Raw genomic sequence first — 20,801 nt, forward strand, 5'->3', positions numbered from 1 at the left:
CGACCAGATGTGATGTATTCCAGTGTTTGCCAAGCAGATCCGTGCGAACGAGATTATAAATAGGAGTTATTTTCGTTTATTATTTTTGGAATCAGAAAAAGTGTACATTAAAAAAATTAATTTTTATTCTTAAATGAGTAATAAAAAAAATAAATATTTTATCTGACAATAAAAATATTTATTTTTTTATTTTTTTTTCGTCTCCACATTCCTTCAAGTTTTTTGCGAAAATCAGTTTCTAGTATTCATTTGTTCAACCATAGTGAACGCACGGAGAATAAAATCTCTTTTTGCACTTTATTTTGGACGCTACGAGAATCAGCTTCTCTCACACGGTGCACAACACAAAAAATTCTGTGCGACTGCCACAAGGGGGCGTATTTTGACAATCGTGTCCAAATGTCGTGTGCAGTGGAAAGGCGAATTAATTCGTACAATCTCATTCTAACAATTTACTATGATTTGCTCCTCCCCCAATATTTTTTGGGTTTAGGGGTAAGGTTGGGTGCCACGCCTACTTTTAAAAATAGTACATTTTCATATAACTGAACTGGCATGAATTACCACTAAACTGACAAAACTTTAAATAGTTAAGTTTCTTTGTGAGATCAGGCTGGCGATTCGTAACTTTTTGATTTAGTAGCTAATTCCGATTTTATTTGTATGATCTTGTTTTATTGTTTATTTTTATTATTGTACGTTTTGCTAAATCTTTCCCAGAGATGGGTTGTGGCTGCAAGGGCATCCGCTGTGTAAAAATGTGCTGGATAAGTTGGCGGTTCATTCCGCTGTGGCGACCCCGGATTAATAAAGGGACTAAGCCAAAAAGAAAATGAATTAATTAACTAATTTTGCAAAATTGCCAATTAGGGGTGGGGTTTGAGGACACACCTCCTTTTAAATATTGTATTTTTACGAAATCAATTCGTACGATTTAGCCGATTTTCTGACAATACATAAACTGTTCACATTTTCTTACGAGATCAGGCTGGAAAAATCGATCTACTATGATTAATTTACTTATTAATAAACAGCGAGGAATAACAAATCAGCATAAACCACAGAAGCCACTGTGTTTGATCATTCGTTCAGTTTAACTATTATGATAAGAAAATACCAGTTTACAACATTAAGCAATGTAATAAGCTGTTCATTCATTCCTGATTATCAAGGGTCTCTACAGAGGAATGCACCACCAACTATTCCAGCATATGTTTTATGCAACGGATGTCCTTCCAGCTGCAACCCAGTACTGGGAAACACCCATACACAGTCACATTCACACATTTAGTTCATCAATTCACCAATAGCGCATGTGGTATTCCAATCATATGAAAGCAGAGGCTGGGGCTGCGTCCGAAAACGCCTACTACTCAGTAGGTATTGCATTTGAATTTAAACGTACTACTCGGCCGTTAGAAAAGTACGAAAAGTACCTGCATCAGTTGCGTCGCTTCACTCCCATTCATGACTTCTCTCACAGGACATCAAAGGGATAGCGCAGCGTGCATGGGATGCACACTCCAAAATCTTGCCGGAAGTAGCAAGTCATCCGGGTATTTCTCGCGTGCTGATTTTCGAATTCTACGAATTCTATGATTTTCGAATTCTATGAATTTCGGACATACAACTCGGCTCGCATATGGATTTTAGCGTACTATATAGTTTGGAAGAATGCGGTTTCGGACGCAGACAGGGTTTGCAGTGTTTGTGTTGTCAAAACAACAAGGGAGACTTTTGAAGATGGTGGAGAGACTTGTGGTTGCTGTTCTGAGTTATCCATGCAGTATGACTTCACAAATCTTGAATATCACAATATTATAAGATATTAAAGTTATATTAATATCAACAGCAACACTCTTGCAAAATATCCAGCTGAGTCAGTCGTTGGCTAGCGATATAAAACAGCGCACCGCGCTACTTTTTTTCTTGTAAACAAAAAGTTAACATGTTTAAAGGGTCACGAAACACCAGAACACATGTGTTGAGCTGTTGACAGTGGTATATGTGTACCACACTGCTAAAAACACTATTAGGACACCTATATTTCACTAAAAAGTGTAAATTGGTTGTTTTGTGTTATTTTAAGCAAATTCGTACTTCCGGTTTAAAACCAATTTTTGAATCTGCGTCACGGTCATGAGATTATAGCGTGTATTCCAGCGTGCAGACTGGACGTCTGTGCCAGAGTGTGTCTTATTACGTCTTACAGTGTGCTGCATTAATGCATGAGTAAAGCTTGGTTCAAACCAATCAGAGCGCTCTATTGTGCAACTTCATTAATATTCATTACCATCACAGTGTTTAGACGACAGAGACGCCACGTTGTGTTGGCAAAACAAGCGTGAAGTGTTGCTTTTATAGTTTGCTGCAGTGAAGTTTTGTTTTCATTTTCTCTCTGTAAGCGCAGCTGGAGTCACGTGTGGATTAACAGTGTACGCGACACTCGACAACAATAACTTACGTGTCTAAGGAGGATTATTGTTTACCTGAGAGCTGTTCTCATCTGCAAACGCTGAGATCCGGATTCACTTGTAGTATTCTCTTCATACAGACGCGGCTCTAGTTGCTGGTGATTGTCCTGTCTCTACAGATTTGGTAAGTGAGCGACCAGTGCTCTTTGTTTATTCAGTTTGTTCGTATCGAACAAACTATTGCACCGAGTGTAAACATGTTAGCACCACAACCAAACTTTAACCTCGTGTAGGATTTTCAGCGCATTTAGTGACCGGAATAGCACACGCTGCTTTCTGACGCTACCTGCCGTGTGCATCTAAGTTTCCGGGAAATGCGGAGGTTTTTTTTCTCTCATTCGCCGTGCGGTATCAAACATTGCATGAAAAATACACGCTTAGAGCAGTTCCTCGAATCAAATATCTCGTTTGTTGTGAGGGACATGAATGAATTTCCTGAATGAAAGAGCCAAACTGCAGTTAAAGTCCACCATTTAATCATTTGGCAAATAATTCGACTACAGATGTCCATGTAAACACAGTCACTTTCTCCCCTGTATGTGTGTATTTTGACTCTAAAACTCAGCGCGCCCAATTAGACACTCCCACACCATCCCTTTCTTCCTCCGACACTCCCCCCTAAACAGAGCTGGACACGCCCACTTTTCTGACTTTTTCCAAAGTAGAGGTGTGAAAACACCCTGCTGAAACGAGCGGGTTTCATGGACCTTTAACCTTGTTCACACTTCACTCGGCGGCCATCTTTGAAACGTCTCTCGGCCAGTATGCTCGGGCATTCTGAATGAATATGAAAACATCAAATTCTCTCAAATTGCTTACCAAATTTACTAAAAAATGTCATATTTGGTAGCACCAATAAAATAAAACAACATCTGTCCCTTTAGTTTAATTTCAAAACGTTCGAATCACATGAAATCTGCAGAAACTCACGTCTGGTCCGAGCCACTGCCCCATAGAATCTTCAGTCTATATCGACCACTGATTGGTGCCAAATTGACATGGTGATAATTCCACCAATCAGAGAATGGCGACGGGTAAAGCGCGCCAAAAAGATCTGCAGACGTGCTAAATCATTACTTATGATAAAAAAATAATAATAAAACATTAATCACCAACTACAGAAAACACCTAATTTACTGATATATTTTGATATATTAACACAGCTACTTTTCTACCCAACTGCCTTGCAAATTCGGACTTGTTGGTGCGCTTCATATCTGGCGTTATTACAAAATTAGCGTGATCCAAATTGAAGCCCAAGGGGGGTGTTTGAGAGTTCCAGCCTCATTTGCTGAAGGCAGGGTGACATTAACCGGAGAGAGAGCTGGATGTGGATGCAGCAGCAGAAGCGGCGGAGATAAAGCAGTGGTGACCCCGGAGGCCCTGCACTCAGCGCGGATAAACAGGCCTCCTCTTCGCCATCTGTCACCCAGGCTCCGGTGTCTGCTCGCGGGCTCCGGTATACCCCCCTCCCCTCCCGCCTGTCCCCCGTCCCGGGTGTGAGCGCCGCTCCGCCGACACTCCGCGGGGTCTCGGTCTCCGCCCGCGGGCGAACATATGCTACTCGTCCCCTCAGATTCCGGTGTGTTCGGGAGAGAAGCGATTGTTTAATGTTTATTAATCACCTGTCTGCGCGGGAGAGAGAGTGTGCGCGCAAAAACACTTGTGTACAAATCAGCGAGGAAACAAGTGTACATCCAAAGATAGAACAAGTGTGCGTCTCTCAACCCTTCTCTCTCTTTAAATCAATCTTTATAGTTCTCTCTATTTTTAACTCTCTCTAATTCCATGTCTCGTTTTTAACTCCTTGTTTTACCATCTATCGCTCTCCATTTCTCTCTTAACTCAATCTCTCTCCTTTTAAATGTCTTTCACATCATCTTGCTCTATTTGTTTCTCTTAAGTCTTGACTCTCTTCTTGTCTAAAAGCCCAAACTCAGACAACAAGCACTCACTTTATTATTTTAGGTCTGTTAGGATTACCTTAATGATTTACATTTGCTAAATCACAAAATGAGAGAATTTTTTTTAGAGAAATTGTTATTTTTACACACATTTCCTTGGTATTGTTTAGCTTTGCTTTTAAACTAACTTTGGTCAGATGTTTTGGGTCTCCTTCCACAAGCTTCTCACAATAGTTTGCAGGAATTTTGGCCCATTCCTCCTGACAGAATTGATGCAACTCAGTCTCTGAGCTCGCACTAGCTTTTCAACTCTGCCCACACATGTTCTATAGGATTGAGTCAGGGCTTTGTGATGGCCACTCCAAAACATTCACTCTGTTGTCCTTAAAGCACATTTGAACTCATTTGGCAGTGTACTTAGGGTCATGGTCTGCCTGGAAGAGCCATTTGTGGCCAAGTTTAATGTCCTGGCTGATGTCTTGAGATGTTGCTTCAGTATTTCTCCATAATGTTCTGTCTTCATGATGCCATCTATGCTGTGAGGTGGACCAGTCCCTCCTTCAGCAAAACAGCCCCACAACATGATGCTGCCGCCCCCATACTGCACAGTTGGGATGGTGTTTCTAGGCTTGTGCGCTTTCCCCTTTGTCCTCCAAATGTAACACTGCTCATTATGGCCAAACAGTTCAATCTCAGCTCCAGCAGAGCACAGGACATGTCTCCAAACATTAGTCTTTTCCCAGTGTAATTTAGCTAATTGTAATCTGGCAACTTTAAAAACGTCTGATTCGCTTTAAAGGTTGAATTATATACAATGCAAAAAATAAATACATTAAAAGTAAACTGTACACTTGCAGAGACGATGTAGTCATCGGTTGTGAAATTTCGAGAAATCGTTTTCTTCCTAAAATGCACTACCATATTTATTAAATTATGAGCACTGCAGTTATACTCAATTGCTTATGATGCATAACACAATATGCCAGAGTGCTCAAAATATAAATCAATAGGGAGCACACAGAGCTGTATAAAAAGTTTTAAACTGATCTCCTGTAAAGCTGTTTAACTCTTGTGTTCCATTCAGGGGTGCGTTTCCCAAGCAATGATGTAGCTCACGGCTGAACTATCATAGTACGATGCATCGTTTGGGAAAAGAACGATTTAGTGACGAGTGTTTCCCAAAACCCCTAGTTCAACACAATCTCACGGCAATTCGTAACTTTGATTTAGTGGCTAATTCGTATATGAATTCGAACAATCTAATTTGTACAATTTAGTACGATTTGCTCATCACCCAATGACGGTTGGGGTTAGGTGCCACACATCCTTTTTAAAATCGTACAAATTCATACGAATTAGCCACTAAACTGACAAAACGTAAAACACGTCCGTTTCCTCGTGAGATCAGGCTGCCCTAGTTTCTCTGCGCAGATCCATCCTTTGAACCACGTTAGTTATACAATGTAAAACGCCCATAATGATGCTCTAATGGAGTGGAGTAACTACTTTAGAGAAGAAGCTCATCATTTATTTGTGCAAATTATATTGTTTTACACGCACACGCATTCAAAAAAAAAATCCAATATTAGTTTTGGTTAAAACATGCACTGGCTTTCCATATTAACTGAAATATATGGAAATGGCAGATATAGAGCCTGTGTATCCTTTACTAATATGATTGAGTACATTACATAGTCTATTCAAAATTATCCTAAAATCACTTACAAAAGCTCACACTATTCTAATATCATATAAATAAAGAATGAGGCTATTTATTTAAAAAAATGAAATTTAATATTTATTATTTATTAGAAGTGAAAAAAATCCTACTTTAATATTAATATTAATAATATGAATGATGATGATTGTTATTATTATTATTAAGTAGAATATTGTTTATTTATTCTTTTAAAGTCTACTTTCACAATTTGACAATTTGACCACAGCAGAAAGTTCTACCCAGCAGGTCATATACAGTACAGATAATAAATAACCTGCAATAAAATAAAATCATTAACGTATGCTGTGTTTTTGTGTTTGGAGATGCAACATGAATTCCATTATTAAATAATAGGTCACCTATAGCATTCGTCAGGGGGCTGTGTTCAAATTGACATCAATGTTTTCAAAGTGCACTGTGAAGGGAGCACAATTGTAAATGAAGATCGCTAAAACTGAGCTGTAAAAATAGTTTGAAAGCAAATTACACCTAAGAGAGATGACCTTAATGCTTTATTTTTAATCATTCCAAGTTTAAATGTTAAAATGTTCTAAAGGAATAGGGCATAGGGGGGATAATTGCGAATAGAACACAGTCAGGAGCTGTTTCTAACTACAGCTCCAGAGGTGTAGTTGCAAGCGGACAAGTTTGCGAATGTTTGTTGGAACGATGGATTTGGGAAACGGCAAATCAACAAACCATGTTTGTGACGACAGAACTTGCGACCTTAGTTGGCTAATGATGGTTTTCGGAAATGCACTTCAGATTGACTCCCCTTTGGCTATGTTGGTGTCTGTTTTTTCTCCATTGACTTCCATTATAAGCACATTTTTTAATTGCAAAGCCATGACAGCATATGATCAAGCATTCTTGATTGTTCTGATTTACATTAATGAATTTCCCTGTTGGACAGAGGTCAAATTTGTCACTTTTACTGTTGGTTGGATCACTGCAGAACTATTCAGTCAAAATAAAAACAGAAGAATACTGTACATGGGGTCAGTGTTTTTATTAGAGCACAGGGGGTTATTTTAGTACAAAAGAGAGTGAAAAACAGCAGCGGCTCATTTGCGGCCCACAGGAAGCTTCTCCATGTCGTGAATGCCGTCTTTATCGATCAGACGAACGGTGAACGAGGGAAGATTCAGAATGAAGCGCTTGTTGAGCTGTCGGAGGACAAGATCAATGATTAAAACATCAGAAAACATGATCAAGACAATAAACCCTGCTCACCCCACTGCTTTATTTGTTTAGAAATAATTACTTTATATATTATTGATACATAATTCATTGAGTTATTTGTTTATCTACGCATTGATCTATTAATTAGTAAAAATGTATACATTCAACCGGCCACTTTATTAGGTACACCTTACTAAAACCATGTTGGACCCCTTTTGCCTTAATCCTTCATAGACTCAACAAGCTACTGGAAATATTCCTCAGAGATTTTGCTCCATATTGTCATGATAGCATCACACAGTTGCTGCAGATTTGTCGGCTGCACATCCATGATGCCAATCTCCCGTTCCACCACATCCCAAAGCTGCTCTATTGGATTGAGCTCTGGTGACTGTGGAGGCCATTTGAGTACAGTGAACTCATCGTCATGTTCAAGAAACCAGTCTGAGATGATTGAGCTTTATGACATGCTGCGTTATCCTGCTGGAAGTAGCCATCAGAAGATGGAGACACTGTGCTCATAAAGGGATGGACATGGTCAGCAGCAATACTCAGGTAGGCTGTGGCGTTGATGCTCAATTGGTACTAATGGACCCAAAGAAAATCTCCCCCACACCATTACACCACCACCACCAGCCTGAACCGCTGATACAAGGCAGGATGATCCATGCTTTCATGTTGTTGAGGCCAAATTGTGAGCCGAGCATCCGAATGTGTCAGCAGAAATGGAGACTCATCAGAGCAGCAACGTTTCTCCAATCTTCTATTGTCCAGTTTTGGTGAGTCTGTGTGAATTGTAGCCTCAGTTTCCTGTTCTTAGCTGACAGGAGCGGCACCCGGTGTGCTCTTCTGCTGCTGTAGCCCATCCGCCTCAAGGTTGGACGTGTTGTGTGTTCAGAGATGCTCTTCTGCAGAGCTCGGTTGTAACGAGTGCTTATTTGAGTTACTGTTGCCTTTCTATCAGCTGGAACCAGTCTGGCCATTCTCCTCTGACCATCAACAAGGCATTTGCACCCACAGAATATTTCCTCTTTGTCGGAGCATTCTCTGTAAACCCTAGAGATGGTTGTGCATGAAAATCCCAGTAGATCAGCAGTTTCTGAAATACTCAGAGCAGCCCGTCTGGCAGCAACAACCATGCCACGTTCAAAGTCACTTAAATCCCCTTTCTTCTCCATTCTGATGCTCACTTTGAACTGCAGCAGATCGTCTTGACCATGATTACATGCCTGAATGCATTGAGCTGCTGAAATGTGATTGGCTGATTAGACATTTGCATTAATGAGCAGTTGGACAGCTGTACCTAATAAAGTGGCCGGTGAGTGTATATACACTGCAATATATACAAATTCGAGGTTTTGACTTGTTTCTAGTTCAAATTTCAATTCTTAAATAAAGAAGCATTTTCAAGGCAAGGAGGGCGCACGTTCAGCTGTACGTTCACACAGAAACAGTGACCTAATATTGCAATAATACTACTGTATTATTTAGTTAATTGTTAAAAGCTGCACTAGTGTAATTCTCTAATCGTTCATAATCGGGATTACACACTAATGATGTGCTTCATGTTCAGCTGTGATATACAGAGAGAGAGAGACTGACCTCCTCTAAACACTTCTTGAGCAGATCCACAGCCTCCTCACGGGTCAGATCTGAGAGAAACACCACAAAGGTTAATGAAATGATGAAATGAGAAGATTCAATCAATTAAAACCTGCATTAGGGCTCATTCACAGAGAACGCATTTCAGTGATGATCAACATCAACAGCCTGAGGTATCAAGACATCTGTGCTGCCCATTACATTACAAACCACAGGAGAGGGACAATTCTCCAGCAGGATAGCGCTCCTGCTCATACTTCAGCCTCCACTTCAAAGCTCCTGAAAGCAGAGAATGCTCCAGGATTGGCCAGCCCAGTCACCAGACATGAACATTATTGAGCATATCTGGAGTAAGATGGAGGTGTTGAAGATGAGCTCTGGGAGTCCTGCTGAACGCTTTCTTCTTCATTCCAGATGACTTTATTAATCAGTGATGTGAGTCATGTCAGAGATGTATGGATGCAGTCCTCCAAGCTCATGATGGAGTCAGACACAATATTCATTCTGTCTCCACTGCAGCAGGACTTTATATTCTATACTGGACATTATTTCTGTTCAGTGATGACACTTTAGTCTGAGCAGAGTCAGACCGCACTGTCCTCATCAAATCAGTCAACATCAAGACATGATCAGATTTATTGAGCTCAAATCAGCAAAATCTAGAGGCCTTCACCTTTCATAGAGACACTTCTGACACCAAATCAGCAACTAGAAGTCAAGGGATTATCTGCTGATCCTAAAACCTGGATACGCCACAACACTTTTGCCAGGTAGTGTGTGCATTGTTTGTATATTGTATCTTAATTGTTGTGTGTATGTTCGCTGGACCAAATTTGTAAGTCATTGTGTTTAAATGTTTACAAAAACCAATACGTTATAATAAATAAAACAAATCAACATGAGATACAGCATGCATGAATTAATTAATAAATATATAACATTTAAAAACACAAATAAATGAATGCATGATTCAGATACAATTTTTAACGTCAGGGCATGATCAAAACTCTCAATTATTTACTGCTGATGCTGAATATCTCCTTGAGCTTCATAAAACAAACTCTTCTGCAGTCATTAAAATGAAGCGAACATCCCCTTTAGACATTACATGTTGGATTATAAGTGAAAGTGTGTATGGACCTGGTCTGTAGTATCGGTCCAGGATGGAGAGTGTGAGGAAAGCTCCGTATCCGTGAGCGGCGAACGGGGCTTTGGCGAGAGCTGACAGGTAATCCATGTAGTAAAGGCCGGGTCCATCGGTCTCATCGTACCCCGCCAGCAGCAGATTCACATGATATGGAGTCTGACAGGAACAAACAGTCATGTTAAAATCACTACAGTATAACCTCCAAAGATGAAGCTGCATGCAGGTATATTTAGCAGACAGTGCTTTATGATGCATTCAAGATACAGAATTACATGCCAACAGGCGCAATAATGTTACGCAGTGCCTGAAAATAGTCCCAGCACTGCCAGTTAGAGTGTGTGATATCATTGCGCTGCTTTAGAAGTGATATGGCAGGAAAGTTCCTTGATTATTACGCCAGAATGTATTTATAGTTCCTCTAGTCATATCAGCCTTTAAAGGCTTAACTAAGTTAAAATAGGGTAATTACGCAAATCATGGCAAAGCAGTGGCGCAGTAGGTAGTGCTGTCGCCTCAGAGCAAGAAGGTCGCTGGTTCGATCCTCGGCTTACTTGGCGTTCCTGTGTGGAGTTTGCATGTTCTCCCTGCGTTCACATGGGTTTCCTGAGGGTGCTCCGGTTTCCCCTACAGTCCAAACACATGTGGTACAGGTGAATTGGGTAGGCTAAATTGTCTGTAGTGTATGAGTGTGTGTGTGTGTGTGTGTGTGAATGTTTCCCAGAGATGGGTTGCGGCTGGAAGGGAATCCGCTGCGTAAAAAAACTTGCTGGATAAGTAGGCGGTTCATTCCGCTGTGGCGACCCCGGATTAATAAAGGGACTAAGCCGACAAGAAAATGAATGAATGAATAGGCAAATCATTGTAAAACAGTGGTTTGTTCTGTAGAGCAGTGTTTCTCAACCATACTCCAGGTGGATCACCAGCTCTGCAGATTTTCCATGTCTCCTTAACTAATCACACCTGATTCAGATCATCAGCTCATTAGCACAGACTGAGAGACCTGTATTGGGTGTAACGGACAAAGGAGACATCCAAAACACGCAGTGTTGGTGAGCCTTCAGGAGCGTGGTTGAGAAACACAATCCAAAACAAAAATGGCTTAAGGGGGCTGATAATATTGACTTTATAACGGATTTAAAATGATTAAAAACTGCTTTTATTCTAGCTGAAATAAAACAAGTAAGACTTTCTCCAGAAGAACAAATATTAAAGGAAATACTGTGAGAAAATCCTGAATCTGTTCAACATCATTTGGGAAATATTTGATAAGAAAAAAACACATTCACAGGAGGGCGAATGATTCTGACTGTAACTCTATGTGGATTAGTGTAGACGGAGCCAAAGTGAAAACCCAAGAGCCAGCAAACAGGGATCAGCGGGAGCGGAGGGGTGGCGGGAGGGAGGGATGGGTGTGAACGAGCTGAGAAACAGGAGTGTGTCGCGGTCTGGAGGGGGTCTCGGTGTCACCAGCAGTGTGACATCTGCAGGAAGACGCACCCCTGCTGCCGACAGCACCTACACCTGGAGCTCTGCCAGCGCTCATTAAAACTTCTCTCAGTCCTCGTCCTGCAAACACCACCAAAAACTTCAGTCTAACAGCGGGACTTCTGTCTGCAGCGCTCGCACAGCTGATAGACCAACACCCAGGGGCAATGGAGACTTTTCATAAGAGTGTTGTGATGCGTTTATCGGTCATCAGCATCTTCAATCCTTAAAAGTTTTTTTAAATGTATGTATATGTATTATTTCATCTTTGTATCAAATTACAAAAACAAATTCCCGCGTGTGTGAGGTGTGTGTAATGCAGTGTGTATGGGAGCAGGACAGTAAATCTGACATGACTCTCTCCTCTGTCTGCCGTTATCAGTCTCACACTATTGTTTTCCTCTTTCTGAAAGTCTTGATAACACCGTCCTGGAGTCTTTCAGTCATTATTTCTGCAAATAGGATTGTAAAATAATGATTTGTTGTACTCTCCCATTCGCTGTGTGCTCTTAGTTTAACAACTATGACAACTTCTGCTGCGGAGAAACATGACAATGTGAAAAAGGCTCCATTGTGTTTTCCAGTAGGGCTACCAAATTTTATCCACCCTGCATCTTAACGGGATGAAAATCAGCCCATCTTTTTTTTTTTACACAATATATTGGCTTGTTTTTCCAGTTTGCATATCTCAACAGGTTACACAGTATATAGCAATCATGTAAACACAGCAAACATTTTACAAACTGAAATTATAAACTAACTTGATTCTGATTTTGATTGTAATGTAATGACAGAGGTGAAGCAGTGGCGCAGTAGGTAGTGCTGTCGCCTCACAGCAAGAAGGTCTCTGGTTCGAGCTTCAGCTCAGTTGGCGTTTCTGTGTGGAGTTTGCATGTTCTCCCTGCCTTCGCGTGGGTACAGGTGAATTGGGTAGGCTAAATTGTCTGTAGTGTATGAGTGTGTGTGTGAATGTGTGTGTGGATGTTTCCCAGAGATGGGTTGCGGCAGGAAGGGCATCCGCTTCATAAAAACGTGCTGGATAAGTTGGCGGTTCATTCCGCTGTGGCGACCCCGGATTAATAAAGGGACTAAGCCGACAAGAAAATGAATGAATGAATGTAATAACGTGCACCTTTAGCAAAGCTGCTTTGGTATAATTCTCGTAAAAAGTGATATAAAAACAAACTTGAAGTGAACTGAAATACATTTCATTTCACTGTTGAACATTTAATCATGATGAATAGAAGTAAAAACATTTTAACGGTACTTTTGAATGGTATTGCATCAATTTCCCAAACTGACAACAACATTATTACTATTAATAGTACTACTTTTACTACTATTACCTTATTGTCATTGTATTGGATTGTTTAAAAATTCTTATTATTTTTTTTATTCTCTAGACTATATTTTATGTATATACATATTTAGTTTACATTTTATGTATAATTGCATTTATTGTAAGTTCTTTCTTAAAACTCTTGTATTAATATTATATGTTAGGCACCTAGGGTCTGATTTATATACATATATATACACATTTACATATATATATATATATACACATATACACATATACATAAATATATATATATATATATATATATATATATATATATATATATATATATACATATATATATATATATATATATATATATATATATATATATACATATATATATATATACATATATATATATATATATATACATATATATATATATATATATATATATATATATACATATACATATATATATATATACATATACATATATATATATATACATATACATATATATATATATATATATATATATATATATATATATATATATATATATATATATATATATATATATATACATACATATATATATATATATATATATATATATATATATATATATATATATATATTTACAGCAGGTAAGATTATTGCAGATGTGCATATTGTAATATTGATTCTGAAACAATATATTGTGCAGCCTTAATGTAAAATATTTATTTTTGATTATGGGAATGGCATATTTTAGGTTTAGGGATTGGGCTAATTTTTGATTTTTGATTGGCCTTTGGGCTATTTTGCTATAAAAAGCTGGCAACTCTGGTCCAGATCATCTGAGAGTGGATGAGACTCCAGCAGATCACCTGAGAGGGTTTAACTTGACACAGGCCGCCCCTACGGGTCTCTGGGGCACGTTTGGGTAAGTAAACACCCCCTAGAGATGTTCACCTGTGCAATATGCTTCACTCCCAACAGGGAGGGTTTCGACGAACAGGGGCTTGTTGAAAGACAAGATCTGCGTTTCAACAAAAATCCCCCGAGCATCTGTTCAAACTCAACACCTGTCTCCTGCATTCTCCACCACCAGGGTTTATGCAGCGTTCAGTGTGATTCTGAGGGACACTAAACAAAAGCAATGCACAGAAAAAAAGAGGAAGAAGGACAAGCTGCAGCATATCATGCATTCATTCATCCCGCTTTCATCTTCTGTTCGCTTCGCCTGGAGGACATGTGCTCCTCTTTGGCATCTCTGCCCAATCTGCTGTATTAATTGTTCATCTGTAGCGGAACAGGGGAATGCCTCGCAATATGGCACCAGTAATTATTTGTGCCAGTGTGCTGGGAGAGAATAAGCGGCCAATAATGTTTCATGTGTGCCAGTGATGGCAAACTGTTGCTGGACCGCTCTGTGTGGAGCTTCAGGGGACGTGAGATGAAATGCATGCTTAAAATAAAAAGCACAACACATAAAAGCATCCAGGAATCAGATTTTCTTGTTGCTGAAGATTAATTGCTGAAGCTTTTGTTACATATAATTATGATATTTCCTTCTTATTAAGCAGTATAATAAATAATAAAACACTTTTACTGCATTGATTTATTGTATATTCCTGGTCAGAGTAAACAAATGTTTAATATCGTTGGTTAATGCATTAAAATCAACAGTGAGAATAAGCCACACCAGAGTCCTACAAATAGTCTGAGCATTTCCAATCAATATCTGCATGTTGAAGGCAGATAACCATGTGAAAACGAAAATGTTAAGAGGAAAAGCAGAGAAGAGAAACAAAAGAAAAAAGAAAATAAAAAGAAAAAAAGAAAAGGAAAATAAGAAAAAGAAAAGAAAGAAAATGAGTAAAAGAAAAGGAGAAAGAAAAGGAAAAGAAAAAGATAAGTAAAAAAAGAAAAAAGAAAAGAAAGGGAGAAAATGAAAAGGAAGAAAAATCAAGAAAAAAAGAAAGAAAAGAAAGAAAGGGAGAAAAAGAAAAGGGAAGAAAAAAGAAAAAAAGAAAAAAAGATCAGCAAAAAAGTAAAAAAGAAAAGAAAAAAAAGAAAGGGAAAAAAGGAAAAGAAAAAAGAAAAGGAAGAAAAGGGGAGGAAAAGCAAAAAAGAGAAGAGAAAAAAGGAAAAAGAAAAATGAAAAGGAAAAAGAACAGAAAAATAAAATAAAAAAAGTAAAAAAGATAAAGAAAAGGAGAAAAGAAAAGGAAAAAAGGAAGAAAAAAAGAAAAAGAAAAAGTAAAAAAAGAGGAAGAAAAGAAAAGAAAAAAAGAGAAAAAAAAGAAAAAGGAGGAAGAAAAGAAAACAAAAAGCGATAAAGTAAAAAAGGAAAAGGAAGAAAAAAGGAAAAAAGAAAAAAGGAGGAAGAAAAGAAAAATGAACAAAAAGAAAGACAAAAATGAGGAAAAGAAAAAGAAAAGGAAAAAGAAAAGAAAAGAAAAAAGTAAAAAAGAAAAAGATAGAAAAGAGAAAGAAAATGAGGAAAAGGGGAAAAAGACAGAAAAAAGAAAAAGATGAAAGAAAAGGAAGAAAATAAAAAGAAAAGATAAAAAAGTAAAAAAGCCAAGAAAGAAAAGGAAGAAAATGAAGAAAAGAAATAGAAAAAGAAAAAAAAGAAAAGAAAAAGAGAAAAGAAACAGAAAAAGAAAAAACGAAGCAGCAAAGGGGAAAGAGACAAGAAAAAGAAAAAGGAAAACACAAAAAAAGAGAAAGAAAAGGAAAAGAAAAAGAGAACAGAAAAAATAAGTAGAAAAGAAAACAATTGAGAAAAGGAAAGCCCAGAAAAGGAAAAGTTGATGTTTAAAAATAAACAAGTCTTGAAGCATTCGTGCTGTGATGAAGACCCGCTGACAGGAGCAATCTGAATACTCTATATAAGCAAGTGTTCACAGTATTCTGAAGTGCCCTTGATAGCACATGTTCATCATCACAATATACTGAAAGCCTGATCATCAGCATGTCTACAAGCACCACAGTAACAGTGTTTGTCTGTCTGTAAAGCGCAGTACAGTAGAGTATGCTGGACTCCCACCCGCTGCAGGCGAGCCCCAAAGGCCCAGTTGTTTTTTTAGAAACCCGTGCATGACATCTCGCTCACTTCAACATCCCCAAGGGCTCCAGCACAAATTAAATGGCTTCAATAATAATACGCAAGGTTTTACGACTACCCATAATCCTCATTTAAGGAGAATTGAGGAAAGAGAAAACATTTCCCTTAAACACTGCTACACACGGAGGTTTAGAGCAGAACGCAAGCGTCAATATTACAGCAGATTTACACTTCAGTGTGGAGCCATCAGACTAGAGTGTAGCCCACGGCACATCCTACGACACCACGGCCAGCATGTATAGTAGATAATCATTATATTAGCAGAGGAGAGTCTTGCTTTTTATTTCCGCAAGACAGTGATGATGTTTAGCAGTCATCCGCTTCTCAAATCTGAATTTTAAACATTTATAGTGGCGGCACGGTGCTTCAGTCACCTCAAAGCAAGAAGGCCTCTGGTTTGAGTCCCGGCTGGGTCAGTTGGTGTTTCTGTGTGGAGTTTGCATGTTCTCCCTGCGTTCACTTGGGTTTCCTCTGGGTGCTCCCCCACAGCCCAAACACATGCGCTATAGGGGAACTGATCAACTAAACTGGCCGTAGTGTATAAGTGTGTGTGTAAATGAGTGTATGGGTGTTTCCCCAATGCTGGGTTACAACTGAAAGGGCATCCGCTGCATAAAATATATGCGAGAATAGTTGGCGGTTCAGTCCACTGTGATAAATCTGAGACTAAGTGGAAGAAAAATGAATGACTGCACATTTATAAAGGAATATTGGTAATACTTCAGTTGAAAGGGTGTTCATAAGACTGTCATTAAACCTTTATGATGGTGACTTGACAGGTCATGGATGTGAATGACGCTTTATGCATGCTTATGACAACTGTTATTAGGTGGCAATCGCTCAGTTTTGTTATCTTAAATGCAAAGATGGCATTGCTGATGACAACAAAACTTGTCATAAATCTGTCATAAACATAATTGTGTCATGAATATTTTTTGATCACGTTTCCGGTAGATCAAACTGTATTTTAGCCGGCAGCTAGCTCTCTGCAACTCTCAAATGGTCGCCCACTGAAGCTCAGCAGGGCAGCGCCTGGTCAGAACCTGGATGGGAGACCACATGGGAAAGCTGGGTTGCTGCCAGAAGTGGTGTTAGTGAGGCCAGCAGGGGGAGCATAACCTGTGGTCTGTGTGGGTCCTAATGCCCCAGTATAGTGTAGGAGACTCCGCCTTTTGGATGAGACGTTAAACCGAAAATTAAAATTTAAAAATAATATTATTAAAATATTAAAAATAATATAATTGAAAATTCCTGGATTTCCTTAGAAGAAGAAAAAAAAAAAAAAAGAATAGGGGTTTCACCCCGGCACCCTGGCCAAATTTGCCAACTGGCCTCTGTCCATCATGGCCTCCTAACCTTCCCCAAATCATAATTGGCTTCATCCCTCTGTCTCCTCTCCACCAATCAGCTGGTGTGTGGTTTGCGGTCTGGCGCAATATGGCTGGATGAGGAGATCCCCCCAGTGTGTTAAGCGATTTGAGTGTGCAGAAATGGTATTATTATTAGTAGTAATAAAAATGTTTCATTAAAACTTATTCATTACTCTGTCAATAATTTTTACGAGAGTCATTAGAATTTAATGAGATTTTAATGATTAATTTAGCTTGTGATACTGCAGTTGAAGTAGAAAAAATATATTAATGACGCCGTTATAAAATTCATCACAATTATAATGGCTATAATTATGGCATTATTATATTATTATAATATATTATATAATATAATATTATATTATATATATATATATATATATATATATATATATATATATAATATTATATTATATTATTATAAATTATGGCAAATTTTGTTGTGCATTTATGTCAAGCTGTATATTTACATGAGTTTTTCAATGAAATAAAAATATATATTCATATATATAAAACTGCAAGTATTTTCACAGATACTATGTAGTCATAGTGTAATATAAGTTTTTTTTTAATAAAAATTAAATAAATAAAAATTAAATAAATAAAAAAATATGCACACACACACACACACACACACATATATATATATATATATATATATGTTATTTTTTTTATAAAAAATAAACAAACTATTTAAAATAAATTGCAAGTAATTATGCATTTTTTGCACTCCTATAGTGTATTTAAAATAAAAAAAATTCTAAAATTTGTATATTTTTGATATATTCATTATTTAAAATCCTTTAAAATAAATATGCTAGTTATTTTTAAATATTTTTTTATTTAAAATATCTTTTAATAAATAAATTATAAAAATATTTTAAAAAATTACTATTTAAAATAATGCTAGTAATTATGCTATTAATTTCACAGATATTATTTAGTCAGAGTGCATTATTTAAAACGTTTTATACAAAAATAAATAACCAAAAAAATGTTTAAATAATTTAAATTAAATTTCTAGTAAATTCACAGATATTGTGTAGTTCTGGTGTAATATTTAAGATTTTATTTTTTATATTTTTATTTAAAATGTTTTTAATAAAATAAATTATTAAAAGAAAAGGCAAACAGGTCATTTAAAATAAGGGACTAGAAATTTTGCAGACATCGAATAGTTCTGGGGTATTATATCATTTTTTTTAAAAAGTAAATAATGAAAAAATATAAATAAATTAAAATAAATAGTTTAAAATAAAATGCTAGTATTTTCAATGGTATCATCCAGTCTTAATGTGAACACAATCTATTAATCAAACATTTTTTGAGGTTGGTGAGAGCGCAGTGTTTAGAGAAAGCGCAGATTTATGACCCAAGCCCCCAGAGATGTTCTCCTTCACCCAAACCCTCCCTTCGGTTTGCTCTAATTGTTTTTTGTAATCATTTTCTCCACTCTGCTATTGTGACAGGAGGCAGTTACACTCTTCCTAACGAATTAACACACACACTACCAGACAAAAGAGCCAGGATGGCGGCGAGCCCACTTTAACACAGATGGGTGCACTCTATGATGCCCTCAGTTTAACACACACACACACAGACACACACACACATTTTGAAAATGTTTCTTATGCGCAGGATCACATTACAGAAGAGACGCAGGTGTGAACGACCTCTGAGACCTCGATATCACCTCTACACACTGTAAACACACTGGCATCTGTTTCTGTGCACATTTTACACCGGTTGCATTTGCATTTACTCTGTGGGACGCCTCGCGCTGTTGTCTGCAGGAAAACATGACGATTTTTGTTTTAAAAGAAAAGGTGAAAGCAGTGATGCTTGTGTTCTCTTGACTTTCTTTCTAAATGTTAGTGGCAGGCATGCATTTTTAATGAGCCACAAATCAAATCAGTGTATTATATAATGATGATGATGATGATAATTAGGATTATAGCAATCCTCCTTCCTGTGTAGAAAAGGAAAAGAAAGAAAGAAAGAAAGAAAGAAAGAAAGAAAGAAAGAAAGAAAGGAAACGACAGAAAGAAACAACAAAGGAAAGAAGAAATAAAAAAAATAAAAAAAATCAAACAATGAAAGAAACGACAAAAAAGAAAGAAAAAAAGAAACGAAAGAAAGAAACGACAGAAAGAAAGAAAGAAACGACAGAAAGAAAGAAAGAAACGACAGAAAGAAAGAAAGAAATGACAGAAAGAAAGAAAGAAAGAAAGAACAGACAGAAGGAAAGAAACGACAGAAAGAAAGAAAGAAAGAAAGAAAGAAAGAACGAAACGACAGAAAGAAGGAAAGAAACGACAGAAAGAAGGAAAGAAACGACAGAAACGACAGAAAGGAGGAAAGAAACGACAGAAAGAAAGAAACGACAGAAAGAAAGAACAGACAGAAAGAAAGAACAGACAGAAAGAAAGAACAGACAGAAAGAAAGAAATGACAGAAAGAAGGAAAGAAACGACGAAGAAAGAAAGAAGGAAAGAAAGAAAGAAAGAAAGAAAGAAAGAAAGAAGAAAAGTCAGAAACGACAAAAAAGAAAGAAAGAAAGTAAGAAAGAAAAAGAAAGAAACGACAAAGGAAAGAAAGAAAGAAACGACAAAGGAAAGAAAGAAAGAAAGAAAGAAAGAAAGAAAGAAACGACAAAGGAAAGAAACGACAAAGGAAAGAAAGAAAGAAAGAAAGAAAGAAAGAAAGAAAGAAAAAGAAAGAAACGACAAAGGAAAGAAAAAATAAAATCAAGAAAGAAAAAATCAAACAAAGAAAGACAGAAACGACAAAAAGAAAGAAACGACAGAAAGAAGAAATGACAAAAGGCAGAAATAAGAAATAAACAACAAAAGAAAGAAATAGAAATAATAAAATAAAACAAAAGTAAAGAACAAAAAGAAGAAAAACAAAAGAAAGAAAAAAGGAGGAGAAAAAAAACAAAGAAAGAAAGAAATGACAAAAAGGACAGGAGAAATAAAATCAAGAAAGAAAGAAAGAAAGAAAGAAAGAAAGAAAATGACAAAGGACAGAAATAAGAAATAAACAACAAAAAGAAATAATAAAATAAAACAAAAGAAAGAAAAAAAGAAAAAAGAAGAAGAAAAACAGAAAGAAAGAAATGACAAAAAGGACAGAAAAAAAAAAATAAATAAATAAAAATAAAAAAATAATAAAAAAGAAAAAATAGATGAAAACAGAAAATCTAAATAAAAACGTTACAAAAATTATAAAGAAAAGAAAAAAACAACACAAAAAAACAAAAACAAAACAAAAAAGAATAAAAAACAAAAACAAAAAATTATAAAAGAAAAAAATCTAAAAAAAGAATATAAAGAAAATTAAAAAGGAAAGAAAACAAAAGAAAGAGACTAAAAGAGGTTAAGAAAGAAAAATGGAAAAAATAAAAAAAAGAATCAAAAAAAGAGGACAAGCAATGAAAAAGAAAAAGACAGAAGGAAGAAAGAAAGAAAAATGAAAAAAAAGAAAGAGAAAGGAAAGAATTAAAAAAACGAACAAA

The 20,801-nt window shown here is 36.9% G+C and overlaps 1 protein-coding gene across 2 annotated transcripts in view; it reads right to left on the minus strand.

The window, feature by feature from the left end:
• Positions 1-7,092: 7,092 nt before the first annotated feature.
• Positions 7,093-20,801, minus strand: part of psmb2 (proteasome 20S subunit beta 2) — a 30,868-nt gene continuing 17,159 nt past the window's right edge. For both annotated transcript variants that reach the window (XM_073930758.1, NM_001002609.1), the window contains 3 exon segments: positions 10,023-10,185; positions 8,883-8,932; positions 7,093-7,264 (listed from right to left, as the gene is read on the minus strand). In XM_073930758.1, coding sequence (XP_073786859.1) covers positions 7,163-7,264; positions 8,883-8,932; positions 10,023-10,185 — 315 coding nt within the window. In that variant the 3' untranslated portion in view covers positions 7,093-7,162.

The sequence above is a fragment of the Danio rerio genome, chromosome 19 (assembly GCF_049306965.1).
Source record: "Danio rerio strain Tuebingen ecotype United States chromosome 19, GRCz12tu, whole genome shotgun sequence".
In the NCBI taxonomy this organism is placed as follows: Eukaryota; Metazoa; Chordata; class Actinopteri; order Cypriniformes; family Danionidae; genus Danio; species Danio rerio.